The 11994-nt window shown below is 39.7% G+C and overlaps 1 protein-coding gene across 4 annotated transcripts in view; it reads right to left on the reverse strand.

The window, feature by feature from the left end:
• The window catches only part of RUNX1T1 (RUNX1 partner transcriptional co-repressor 1), a 147459-nt gene extending 137255 nt beyond the window's left edge, over positions 1–10204 (reverse strand). For 3 of the 4 annotated variants that reach the window (XM_024201773.2, XM_024201780.2, XM_024201758.2), the window contains exon 1: positions 9686–10204. In XM_024201773.2, coding sequence (XP_024057541.1) covers positions 9686–9713 — 28 coding nt within the window. In that variant the 5' untranslated portion in view covers positions 9714–10204. Of the gene's footprint in view, positions 1–1770; positions 1811–9685 lie in introns of those variants that run through there. The other variant, XM_024201766.2, reaches the window with a different exon arrangement.
• Between the last annotated feature and the right edge of the window lie 1790 nt (positions 10205–11994).

Here is an 11994-nt window from a genome sequence, read left to right on the forward strand (position 1 = left end):
GATTTTGAAACAATAAGGAATAGCATATATTTTGTGGTCATGAGATCATTACAAATACTTAGATAACTCTATATACATGTACAGATGTATGCATACATATAAATATGCACATACAATATTATTTATAATGGGTGAAAAAGAAGAAATATTTAATACCATAATATTCTTTCTGTATATAACCCCCTCTGCTTTACCCTAAGGCAACAATGGGCACGGGTAGACAAACTGAACTCATTTTAAAGTTGTCTTTTGTTTTTTTACACAATCTACATATCAGGTGTAGGTCTGGCAGGTGCTTTGGAGCTACCAAGGCTGTGGTGAACAGATGTCATCATAGATGAATATGGTAAATTACCCAATCAGCCATTCAGTTCAAATATACTTGTGTGCTTGATGCAAAAGTTTGAAATATCTGGACTTGTATATAAAATATGAAACAAAGTATGTTGTTATCCTTTCTGCTTCTGATCTGGTAAACTCTGAAGTGCAGCAGCAGGTAGCAAGGACCTTCTTCCCTTCTGCATAATTCTTAGTGTAATTAAAGATCCTTCTTAAACCTGCTATGTGTCAGTTTTTTAACTGATAGAGCCCTAACCCTTCTGAAGTACTCTGCTACCATCCATTACCATTCTGCTTCAGTGATAAGGCAACCTGACGGCAGAGATGACATACAGTAATATATGTGCCACTCTAGCCAGTTGGTTTGTGAATTTCAGTGTTTCATCATGCTCACTGAGGCAATCGCAAACCTGAAATGTCAATACGTTCAGTCAATGGAAGTAAAATAATGGGACTCTATTGTCTTACCCTATCGATCTGCTGCTGTCAACAAGGATACATGCTCCCCTGGCTTTAAACAAATTTTAATTAGGCTTTTAGTTACTGGATCATATCTATCTATCTATGCAAACATTTCACAAAGTGATGCAGCAACAGAAAGATTTTAAACTTTTATATACATTTTCAATGACCAATTGTTGATTTTTGTTTCAAAAATAACTCCTTCTAAGGAGATTTTAAAAAGACCACACAGAGAGAGAGAGAGAGAGAGATAGTTTGCATTCATGCCTACATCAGGTAATTTTAAACTGATGGAGAATTCTCTTAAGTAAACCAAAACTATCAAACTTCTAAATATATGAAATTTCTCTAAGAGGAATGGCATTCATCTTTAGTACGCTCCAAGTTGAGACGTCTCCAATAAAACAATTTGGAGGGTTGAAAAAAATATTACAAAATTAGTGTTTCCTATTAAAAATGCGGATGGTAACAATTATCTATCCCTCTTCCTCCCAAGAAAGCCACACTTGGAGTACAAACAAAAATCTCAGATGTCTGATTTAACACACACACACACCCTTAGGATGTTATTTGTTGTTTTGGTGTAGTGGACCACCCCACCCCCACCAAAAAAAAAAAAATCAGTGTGCACTTACAGAAACTCTGCTTTCCTTTCCAGCATACCAAGGGCGTGAGGGGGGTGAGTAAGTGGGAGATAAAAACACTGCAGCAGTCCCTCAAAATCAATCAAAAGCCTCAGCAGCTCTCTCCCTAAAGAGAGCCTATTTTCTACCCATTCTCACCTAATAAAATAGCTAATCAAGTCGTTATGCTGCTTATTTGCCGCCCCCATCTAATGGTTTTAAAGTCTAGGCGAGACATCGTCTATTGTTCACCCGCAGCCCCCTCTCCCTCGGTGTCTCGCGCTTCCCGAAGCCCGGCCAGCCGGGGCCAAAGGAAACCCACGGGGAGATCGGGGGCTCGTCTCACCTTCGCGAGTCCGGGCTGAATAGCGGAGGTGCTGGGCGAGAGCGCCCGGGCCAGGACTGCCGCCTCCTAGCCCCGCACAACAAAAGGCAGATCCCTTCCCTCGCCGGGCTAATCTCGCCGGGGAAATTCTCCGCCAGCTACGAGGAGAAGATAAGAGGTTACATCTTCACTTCGCCGGGCGCCTATCGACTTCGGCATCGTTAGAGAGATGGGGGGAGCCCCCCGTCTCCTCCCCCCAGCGCCGGAGATTACCTTCTGGCGGGGGAGGGCACCGGCCAGGGCTTTGTATCCATTAAACACACATCGCCGCTTATCGGAGGTAAAAGGCTTGTCAGGAGGGCACTATTGTGTGTGTGTGCGAGCGAGAGCCAGGCAGCGTGCGGCCGGGTGATTACGGTATCAGCGCGGCCCAGCTGGAGGCAGGGAAAGCCGCCGCCACCCCTGGGGGGGCGACACCCACAGGGAGCTGCTCCTCCTGGGGGGCCCCACGCCCCGCACAGGAGACGACCAGCCCCCCGCATCAGAGTGGCAGCTGCCTGGGCCACAGGCCTCCTAGTTGGCAAAGCAAGAGCCATCATCTGAAGGCCCAGCCCAGGCCCCCTCCCTGACTGGCTGGAGAGAGGTCAGGCCTCACTTTTCTTTTGGGTGGGGGTAGATTTCTCTAGAGCCCCCCCCCCCCGTTTCATTCACTCTCACTTGGAGAGGGAAGGCAGGTGGCCCTGGGATAAGGGGCTCCCTCATTTTGAATGCTCCGGCAGGTTTCAAAGTCTCTCCCTCTGTCTGTCAGCCCAGCAGGAGGATCTCCTGCCTCGGCTGCTGAAACCCTCCTCATTCAAACTGCCCCAGCCTGAGGCAGCCCAGAACCTGCCCAGCAGACCAAAGTGCCTTCCCTACTCAGATCTATATAGATCTCACTCATCTAGCTAACCCAAAGTGGGAGCTCTCCACCAAAGAAAGCAGCTTCCCCTGTGAGTTCATTTGTAACTGCTGGAAGTTCTCTTTCTCTCTGGTCCTACCATGCAAGTAGGAGAAAAGCTAAGGTACCAGTGTGGCCCTTGAATGCTTTTATTTATTTGTTTTTTGGTTCCCAGTTTGTTTGGGGAGTATCTGACAAACTGTTTGCGCTGCTCAGTGCAGAGAGTGCCCACACCAGACATAGCAGGTAGGCACTGTTATGTGGCTACAGCTCAGCACAGGAAAATGGTGAACTAGACCACGTCCTATAGCAAACAGATTGGCTTCTTTAAAGATATACATCCACGGTTCATTTTATTTTTTAAAAAGCTGATTGGATGAATCCAAGAGGCTATGTGGTTAGGTATTGGAAGGGAAGGCTGTACGAGCCACAAATGGAAGGGCCAGCAGAATCAGTGTACCAAGAGCAGGTTGTTAGGCTAATCTTTTCACTGAAATCTAAAAGTAAAACAGTTCTCTCTCTGGTAACAATTTATTTTTAAGGAAGTTTTGCTTCTCTTTGCTGCTCCACAGACATTCAAGTGAAGGCTGAGATCAGGACAATGGCAGCACACACAGTGGAGAGAGGCACGCATTGTTTAGTGACGCACCCCTTCCAAAATCACCAGGCCAAAATAGCAGAGTTTTTCCACAAGAAAAGAAAAAGGGGATTTGACGCGTAATACAAAGTGAAAGCAGACCATAGATGGGGGGAAGGACCTGTGTGTGTGAAAATTGTGTCATTGCAATGAATGTCAGATAAAAAGGGGTCTGTCACAAATCCTCCACTAATCCAATAATGTGAAAACCTCTTGGTATCACTGAGACATAGCACAAGGTAAAAAAAATTTATTCTTCATAAACCACTGCAACTATATAGTTAGTCCTAGAAAGACAGTGATTGGCAAATTTTCCTAATACAAAGGGCATTTGACTTTTAACAAGATAATCTGTGGATTTTACGTATCTAATTTAACACCTGATTCTTTAGACAGTTTGCTTTCTACTCTCAAAAAGAACCACCTTTCCCCACCTTCTATAGTTGTCAGTTGTGTTAGAAATAATCAAACAAGTCATATTAAAAGAAAAGTTCGTCAATACATTTGAAGCATGGCTTTTTTGCAGTTAATGATGTATTCTGTGCAATTTTAGTGGAAGTTAATTTAATTAACTCAATATGCAAGGTATCACTGCACCCTCTTCCCACCGATGTTCTCTCAAAATATTATCTAAAAACAGGGGATGCTCTATTTATTAGAAATTTTAGGGGGGGGGGTTCCCTGCAGTATTATACCATTAAGATCTGCCAAACCCTTATTTTCCAGAGTTACTATATATGCCTCAGATATACACTGACATTTTTGGCAAAGAGTTTTACTATAAGAGATGCACAGTTCTCTAGTGATCAAAATCCAGGATCCTTTCTAAAGCAAATAATTTGCTGTGAAAACACTCTCAGTTAAAAATTAAAGCAGTGTATGGGAATATGATCAGAGTACAAATGTATAACAGAAGCAGTGTTCCATAATCACAGCTGTCTCAAAGTCCAAGCTGGAGCTAAAAATCTTAATTTCAACTGACTGTTTCTCAATAATGGGTTACCTTCTCACAAAGCGTAAAGTCCATCTGCCCCTGGCAGATAAGTTTTGAAGCATTAAAATAGATAAAAATCTAACATTTTCTTTTTTGCATTGAATATGTGAATTCTAGCATGCTATAATGTGAGAATTCCAACATATGACCATTATGGCATAATATCTCATTGCTCAGCTTGTCATTACTTCACTTGTAATTCTTATGTTAATTATGTTCATAATTACTATAAACAGATGTGGTAGAAATTCATGTGACCTTTTACTGCAGAATGCATTTCTCACTCCTTTCACTTTATTTTAGCACATATATGAAACCAAATGAAAGAAAAAGCAATTTTGACATGCTATGTATGTACCTATTTAAAATTAAACATAATTTTTTCTCATATTCTTCAGTCAGAGGACCTTCTCTATGCCAGTACAATGAAATGAGAATTAAATGTAAAGTCTGTCCTGATATATATGCTTAAACCCTGTGATTAAAATGAATATTTTTACTAAATTGAGCTAAACCCGTAACTGAAGCCTAGAATATAAATGGAGTGTTGCATCTTTATTCAGCACCTTTGTTAATGCAGCAGTATTCTGCTTCACAACTACAAATACATTACAGACATACAGCAATTTATTTTACTCACAACCCAACCATCACCCTCTGTACATAAACCACATTTACAATAAAATCACTATGGATTTCATTAGCAGAAAGCCTACTCAAATTTCATTTCTTTGCCCCTAATCTATAATTAGTGTGGACAGACAGGTGCAAACCCTTCTCTTATACAGATGGCTACTGGAAATGGTGCAAAGTAGCTCCTTGTGTTTAAACAACACACAGATAACCTGCTCTGCTCTTATCACTTACAATTACCTCCATTATACTGAGCTAATGTTTACTTTAATAACATGTCCACTGTTCTCTAAACACTATTTGGAAACTTTTATATCAATGGCAGAAAAAAATGAAGATGTAAGTCAATGTCTTTCAGATTAAAAGTAATCATTTTGTTTTGAAATCAAGTTCCTCTTTTTAAGGATAACTCTTACTTAATTTTTCATTTGATTTTACACCTGCTGGTCATTGTTTAACATGCAAAATCATGAGAGCTTTTTTCTGAGAGCTTTATGCTTCCATATATTAAGCTAGACTAAGCCAGTATTAAGTAAACAAGAGCAGAATAGCTATAGTTTTAAAACATGTCTTTAAACTGTAACATTTAATGTAAATAGTGCAAGCAGGATTATGTTAAAATTTAGTTTTGAAACTTGTATATTGTTGGTTGAACATTTAATCTCCCTAAACCTTTCATTTTATCAGATTTGTGAATATGAAAGGAGATTAAGAAATTTCAAAGGCTATTCTTTTAAAAATTAGTTTACACTTTTTAATACTGATACTATTTTCAGTGCTAGTGCTTGTTTAAACTCTTACAAATATCTTTAGCTAGTTACTAATTAAAGGCTATGTGAAACATATAGGACATTGCTAACTACATGTCTACAAGTTTTTGAATGAGCCAGATTTTAAAGGAATTCCCTCTATATGCCTGTAACCAAACCATGAGAATAATCTTTACACAACAGTAAGTACATGTGTTATTTCAGTTGATAAATTGTATGCAAAGATCAAGAAGCCTTAAGTTCCTACAAAACAAAGAAAAAGCTTTTAAAAAAAAAATAAAATTGTGAAGCCCCCCCAAAACAACCTACCAAGATACTTTTTTAATTAGCTAAAGATTTAACAGTAATTAACTGTAGCAAGTGGATTTGCAAGATGAAAATAACAATTGTAACTGCCTTCCCCCTCATCCCCACTGCAAATACTGCAGATGCCTATTTTTCCAAAGTGCCTGGCTATGAGGAACTGTGCAGTCTGCATAGAACCTCAGTGAAGCAGGCTTTGCATTCAATGCCTGTCAGATGAAGTTCAGTTCAGAGAAGTGAGAAACAGGATTTGACAGGGAAGAATGTGTGGAACTGACTAGCCATTGACTGACCAGCACTCCAGGTGGAGCTTTCCCCCTTCCCCCCCCCCCCCCCATAAACAATACTTTTAGCATCAAACTCCATGTACACACAGGCATACACAGAGCTAAGTATACACAGATGAGACACAGTGTGATGACTTTGGCAAAAATTTGAGTCAACATTAAAGTGGTCAAAAATGGCAGAAGGCAATGTTTTACTTTAAAAAGATTTTGGAAAATATTTAAAAGCTTGGAGCCTTTGAAGAAAAACAACTTGTGCAGCAGTTGCCAGCAAACAGTGACCTAACACTGCTGTCTGCATTCCATTACAAACAAAATGTGTTTTGTCTGTTAGACCATTCTAATAGTTTAGAAACAAAGTAGTGTTAGGTATTATTGAAATCATTAAAGCTGAGCTCCATAAGGAGCACTGCTGTTTTAAATACTCCTTGTCTGGTTTCAGCTTGCCAGATATTGACAATTTTTTTTACTTGTCCATTGTATAATTGAACTTTATATTGTGGTGAGGAAAAAAACCTGATGCATGAACCAGAGTAACAATGATTACATTACAGGCTCAAACCTGATAAGCTGATCAGAAAAGTTCTCAATAATCAAATAAGATAGCTTCCTAATTAAAAGGCTTAATAGTGAGACTGCAAGATAGCTACATTATTTATATGACCTATTATACAATAGGCTGTTTATACTGTAAGGCATTTTCAGATAATTTTTCTTAGTATTTTTTTTAAGTGGGAACCCCAGAAATACCTGGTGCTAAAAACAGAACATATAAACAAGGCAGCTGAACTTTAATAGTCACTCAAGCGCAAGGAAATTCCCCGATCATATTGGATTTCCTAAGGAAATCAGCCCGGAACAAACTGAATGAGTTTTCAGACTTCCACTGAAAAGGTCAAGCATCAGCTTTAACAACCATTAGAAACCAGTTTCACTATTACTCTGTTATCCAGATTCACTAGAACTGTTAATGCCAAGCCAGATCAGAAGATCGGGATAATAGAATTAAAAGCTACAAAAGTCTACAAATGTCTCTCATCTAGGTTAGGCTAAACCTCTTGCCTCAAACTGTTTTTATTAATCATAACAAAACCGCTTATTTAAACTTTCCACTGCATTCTGTCAGGATGTGGAACTGGAGGAGAAGGGGATACATCCTGCATACAGAAGTATTCAGAAAACGACATTCACCTCTAACTCTGACATACTTTTTTAGAAATACAATAATAATGTTTCTAGCTAGATATCAAAAGAAAAGATTTTTTAAAATTCCTTCAAAATTTGTGCAGGTGTTAAAATAAGTTTTAAAATAGTCAAAACAGATTAAAGTTAGTCCAAAAATGGGGAAAAAAATATATCCTGCTTTGGTCAGCAACTCAGACCACCATCAGTGGATAAATCAATTTGCAGCAGCTGTGGACAGCCATTTAAGTCTGGGGCCTGAACAGATTAATTAGGGGAAGCGATGTTAAAAGTTAAAGGGGTCAGAGTTACATTAAGTACATGAATTTTTCCTGGAGCAAACCCCTTGTACTACATTCCAGAATACATCCTCTTGGTTAGTGAAGGGTATGCCTGTAACCTAATATTTGGCAAGGCAACTTCATTTTAAATATTTTTGCAGAAGATACAGTTTTTTCAGGTAGATTACTTTTAGGGAGTATATACCTAGCTTCACCCAAATATTGTAGATCATGCCAAACTAGTAGTGATTTTTTGCATCATGTATCTTTACTCTTAAAATATTAATAGGAGCTTTAGTAATATTCAGAGGTATACCACTGTGTATTATGTACACATATTATTAAATATTTGCCATAACTTTAAAGTCCGTGTACTACCAGAACAAATACAGTGTTTTCAATTTTGTCATATTTTACAATAGGAAACTTGACTAGTTTTTTATGGAAAATCTGTTATGTACTATTTTACCAGAATCCCACATTTGAATGACTTATGTACACAATCTGCATCTTTAGCCCTACATGAGAAGGATGAACTGGCTAGAATAATAGGTCTTTTCCATATCTACATTTTATGATTCTATACAATTAAAGACAGCAGATGTAAATGGACAGTCTCTGGGATTTTAACATACCCTTCATCTGCCAAGAAGATGGTATGATGCTGATCCTTGACAGGGTGGCTAAACACTAGTAATAACCCTTCGTGTTCTTAATATGATTCTAAAGCACTGAATGTTGATACTCCTTCGCCATTTAATCTGGAGATGTTCACCACTGCTGCAAATCGATTCATCCCGCGATAATAACTGGGACTCCGGACTAAAAATAGCTAGAGAGGAACTTTTTGGTGGGGGCGTATGAGGATGTTTTAATCTATCTTTACCTTCTCCCGCCCCTTGTTTAAACTTCTGACTAAGCTTAGAAGATAACATTCTGCCTCTTTTTTGATGGAAAACATTTCAGTATGTATTACTGTATTCCCCTTTGTTTCTTTATAAAATTCGGAATGACAGGAAGGTACAGATTGTATGCATATATTTAACTGTCAATTACCATATAATAATAGAGTCGCCTTATCGGGGATGCCACAGTTAAGGTTGCAAGGCCCTTTCCAGACTAAACCATGTATTGGACCCCTTAAAACTTTGTCACTAGTGAAGGGACTCGAACGCACCAAAAGTCAAAGGCTCATCTAACAAATTCGCGTCTGGGTTCTGCATTATTTGATCTCCCTTCTCGAAAGCTAAATAATGAATTACTGGAATCAAACCTTTTTGAATCAGATTAAAGATTATCAGCGTAAAACTGTGTTGCAACTTTAGAAATGCAACATATAATACTGCCGCATCGTTTTAGGAAGCGGATAGATTTTCAAGCTTGCCAAGCAGTTTAATACGATGTGCGCTCCTGAAATATTTCTTGCAAAACAGCCAGTAGTGATGTTGCCAACACTACATAATCCGACTATTGTAACGGGGGGGGAGGAGGGGGGAGAAATGACCCGAAATATTTCAGGCATTCCAGATCACACTGGCCAGCGCTGTGATCTTGCAAGAAAAAAAGCAGATTCTAAAACGAGACAAACAATATGACAATGTGGTACGGAAGATGACAATGAAACTTGCTTGAAATGCTAATTTCCCTGCAAGAGTGGGTGTTTTTCCCCCTGCACGCTGAAGAGTTGTTAGTACAGAATTGTGCGCGGGGCTGTTGGTTTGTATGTGCATGCAATTCTAACCCTGCAGCATCGCCCCGAGTGGGTTAGTTACAGCCAAGAGCCCCTTAGTTAGACCGATCCTAAAACCAATCCTACAAGGGAGAGGAAAAGAACGGGGAGCCCGACTCCCTACTCCCCCCCTCCTCCCCCCAAGTGATCCGGGCCCGGGGCTGCACGCCCCTTCTCGGTACTTACACTGAAAAGGACCGGAGAGTCCCACCATTCGCCACAGGCTGTGAGCTGAAAATAAAAGTTCCCGTCCTCCTTGGGGGAGAGCCGCCAGCCCAGGCTGCTGGAGGGCAGAGGGAGTGGGAGAGGGGAATGCAGTGCAATGCAGCTTCCCTTCCAGTCCAGCTCATCCACGTCCACAAAAAGTCAAAACGAGCCGAAAAGGAACTCCAGCCGCTTGTCAAAGGGGGAGCAGTGCGAGAGAGACGACTGGGTCCAGGGGAAAGGAGCAAGAACCACAAATAAAACAAAGTAGAGAATTAATGCCCAGGTCCCTTTCTGTTGCTGCTGCAGACAAATGTGATCTGGAGTATCGGGAATTGCTACTGTCAGTGGTGGTGTCTCTGTCTGTCTCTCTCTAAGACGGCGATGCATAGATTTGCAGGACTGCCTTGTGTCTGCCTTGGAAGAGAAGCTCCATGCAATGTCTGTGCAGATCCGCCCGCAGAAAGACTCCGCTGTGTCTGTGTCTCTCCCTCTGCTACCAGCCACCTCTAAAGTCAAACAGCATACTGCAAGCAGCCGGCCTGGCTCAGCTACCCAGGTGCAGGGGGGGAGGGCTTAAAGCAGTGGGAGGTGATAGAGGTAGGAGACATCTGTGTCGTGAGGAGGTTAGTGAGGGTCAAGTATATGTTAACAATAGGCAAGCACAGTCCCTCTTGGGCAGTCTGCCTACTCTTTCTTTCTTTCTCTCTCTTTTACTGGGTGGACATGTAACTTGCTCCCTAATGATGCCTTCCCAAGGCTGCCTGCTTTAAGAGTCCAGACTGCCCTGCAGTAACCCAAGACAAACACTTTCCCTAGCCATCTGGAGAGCTCCTGGCTTCTCTGCCTGTATCTCATCACTGTCTGAAGAGACAGCACTGCTAGAAATCAAGCCACTCTCAGATCTACTCTCTAATCCCCTTCTGTTAGCTGATTTTCAGTCAGACTATTTGCTTTCGCATTAGTTAATAGCCTTAGAGAAAACAATTATCATTCTCTTTTTCCCTTTGTTTTTCACTCCAGAAAGAGTACAGTATTGACGAAGGCCTCTTTCTCTTTTTAAGAAATATATGGTCTTTCATGTCTTGCAAAACCCATGTGCAATTTCACACAGGGAATTCTAGATTCTTCCAAGAGTAAAAAACATAATCATAACCAACTCAGCAGTGAAAATGAATTACAATATGCTACAATAAAGCAATACTAGAATATTAACAAAACATGAAGGTCAAATGTTGGATAAACATTTAAAAGAGCATGTATGAATTTGATGATGAATAAAATACTCAGCTTTTAATTTGCTGGGAAACAGTATTACAGTATGACTCAAACTACAAAATACTCTTATTTTTTATATCAATTTGACACTATTTGATGTACAGTCTTATTCCTACTGCATCTACACCTGTGGCCTGAATCAATACAAAGAAGACATGTCTGTGAAGCACACATCTTCTCAAGTAAAAAAATCCATGCAATTACTAGATAGGCTGAGACTGTTTTGCAATGTGTTTAAATTAGAATTGTTGTGACTATTTGGAAGTTTTATTTAACATCCTCCAAATGTCTAATGTTAAGTAAATGTGTTATAACACCTGACAGAACACCTTGCCAATATGCAATATTTATTCCCATGTGCAGAAATTATGGCCCTTACACACATGCAAACACTTACACACATGCTTAACTTTAAGCACATAAGTAGACCCATTGAAGTCAATTGAACTATTCACATGCTTAAAATTAAGCATGTGCATATCTCCAGGATTGAAGACTATGATTATTATTAGTTTGCTTCTGTGATTAGCTTTTAACATTCCATAGGTTTATAAAATATGTTTATGTTTATAGTCTGGAGAAATCTACCCTCTCCACTGAAATAAAGAGGCCATGGCACTTTAATGGGCAGGTTGGTATTTGCTAATATGGGTTCAAAATCTACCTTGCTTTACACCCTGTTGTAGTCAGTTGAGTTTCATGGAGCATAAATCAGGATAGATCTTTCTCATTGTGATTTCAATTTATAAAAAAACTGAATTGTAAAAATCTAGCATTGTTTTCTAAGTTAAAATGATCATTTATTACAAACATCCCCTTCAAGTCAAAGATATTTGTAGACTTTTCCAGCAATAGTCTTTACATTTTAAATGCAATCTAAAAGTAGAAAAATGTTACACAGTATTTATTGTAACATTATCTGGTGAAAACAATACTTTTTTGGACATCTGTGATTTCCAGGCATTAGTTAAGCTTCACAATGCTTGTGATGTAGGTAAATACTTTCATCCCCA

The sequence above is a fragment of the Terrapene carolina genome, unplaced genomic scaffold (assembly GCF_002925995.2).
Source record: "Terrapene carolina triunguis isolate 2854851 unplaced genomic scaffold, T_m_triunguis-2.0 Scaffold58, whole genome shotgun sequence".
NCBI lineage: Eukaryota > Metazoa > Chordata > Testudines > Emydidae > Terrapene > Terrapene triunguis.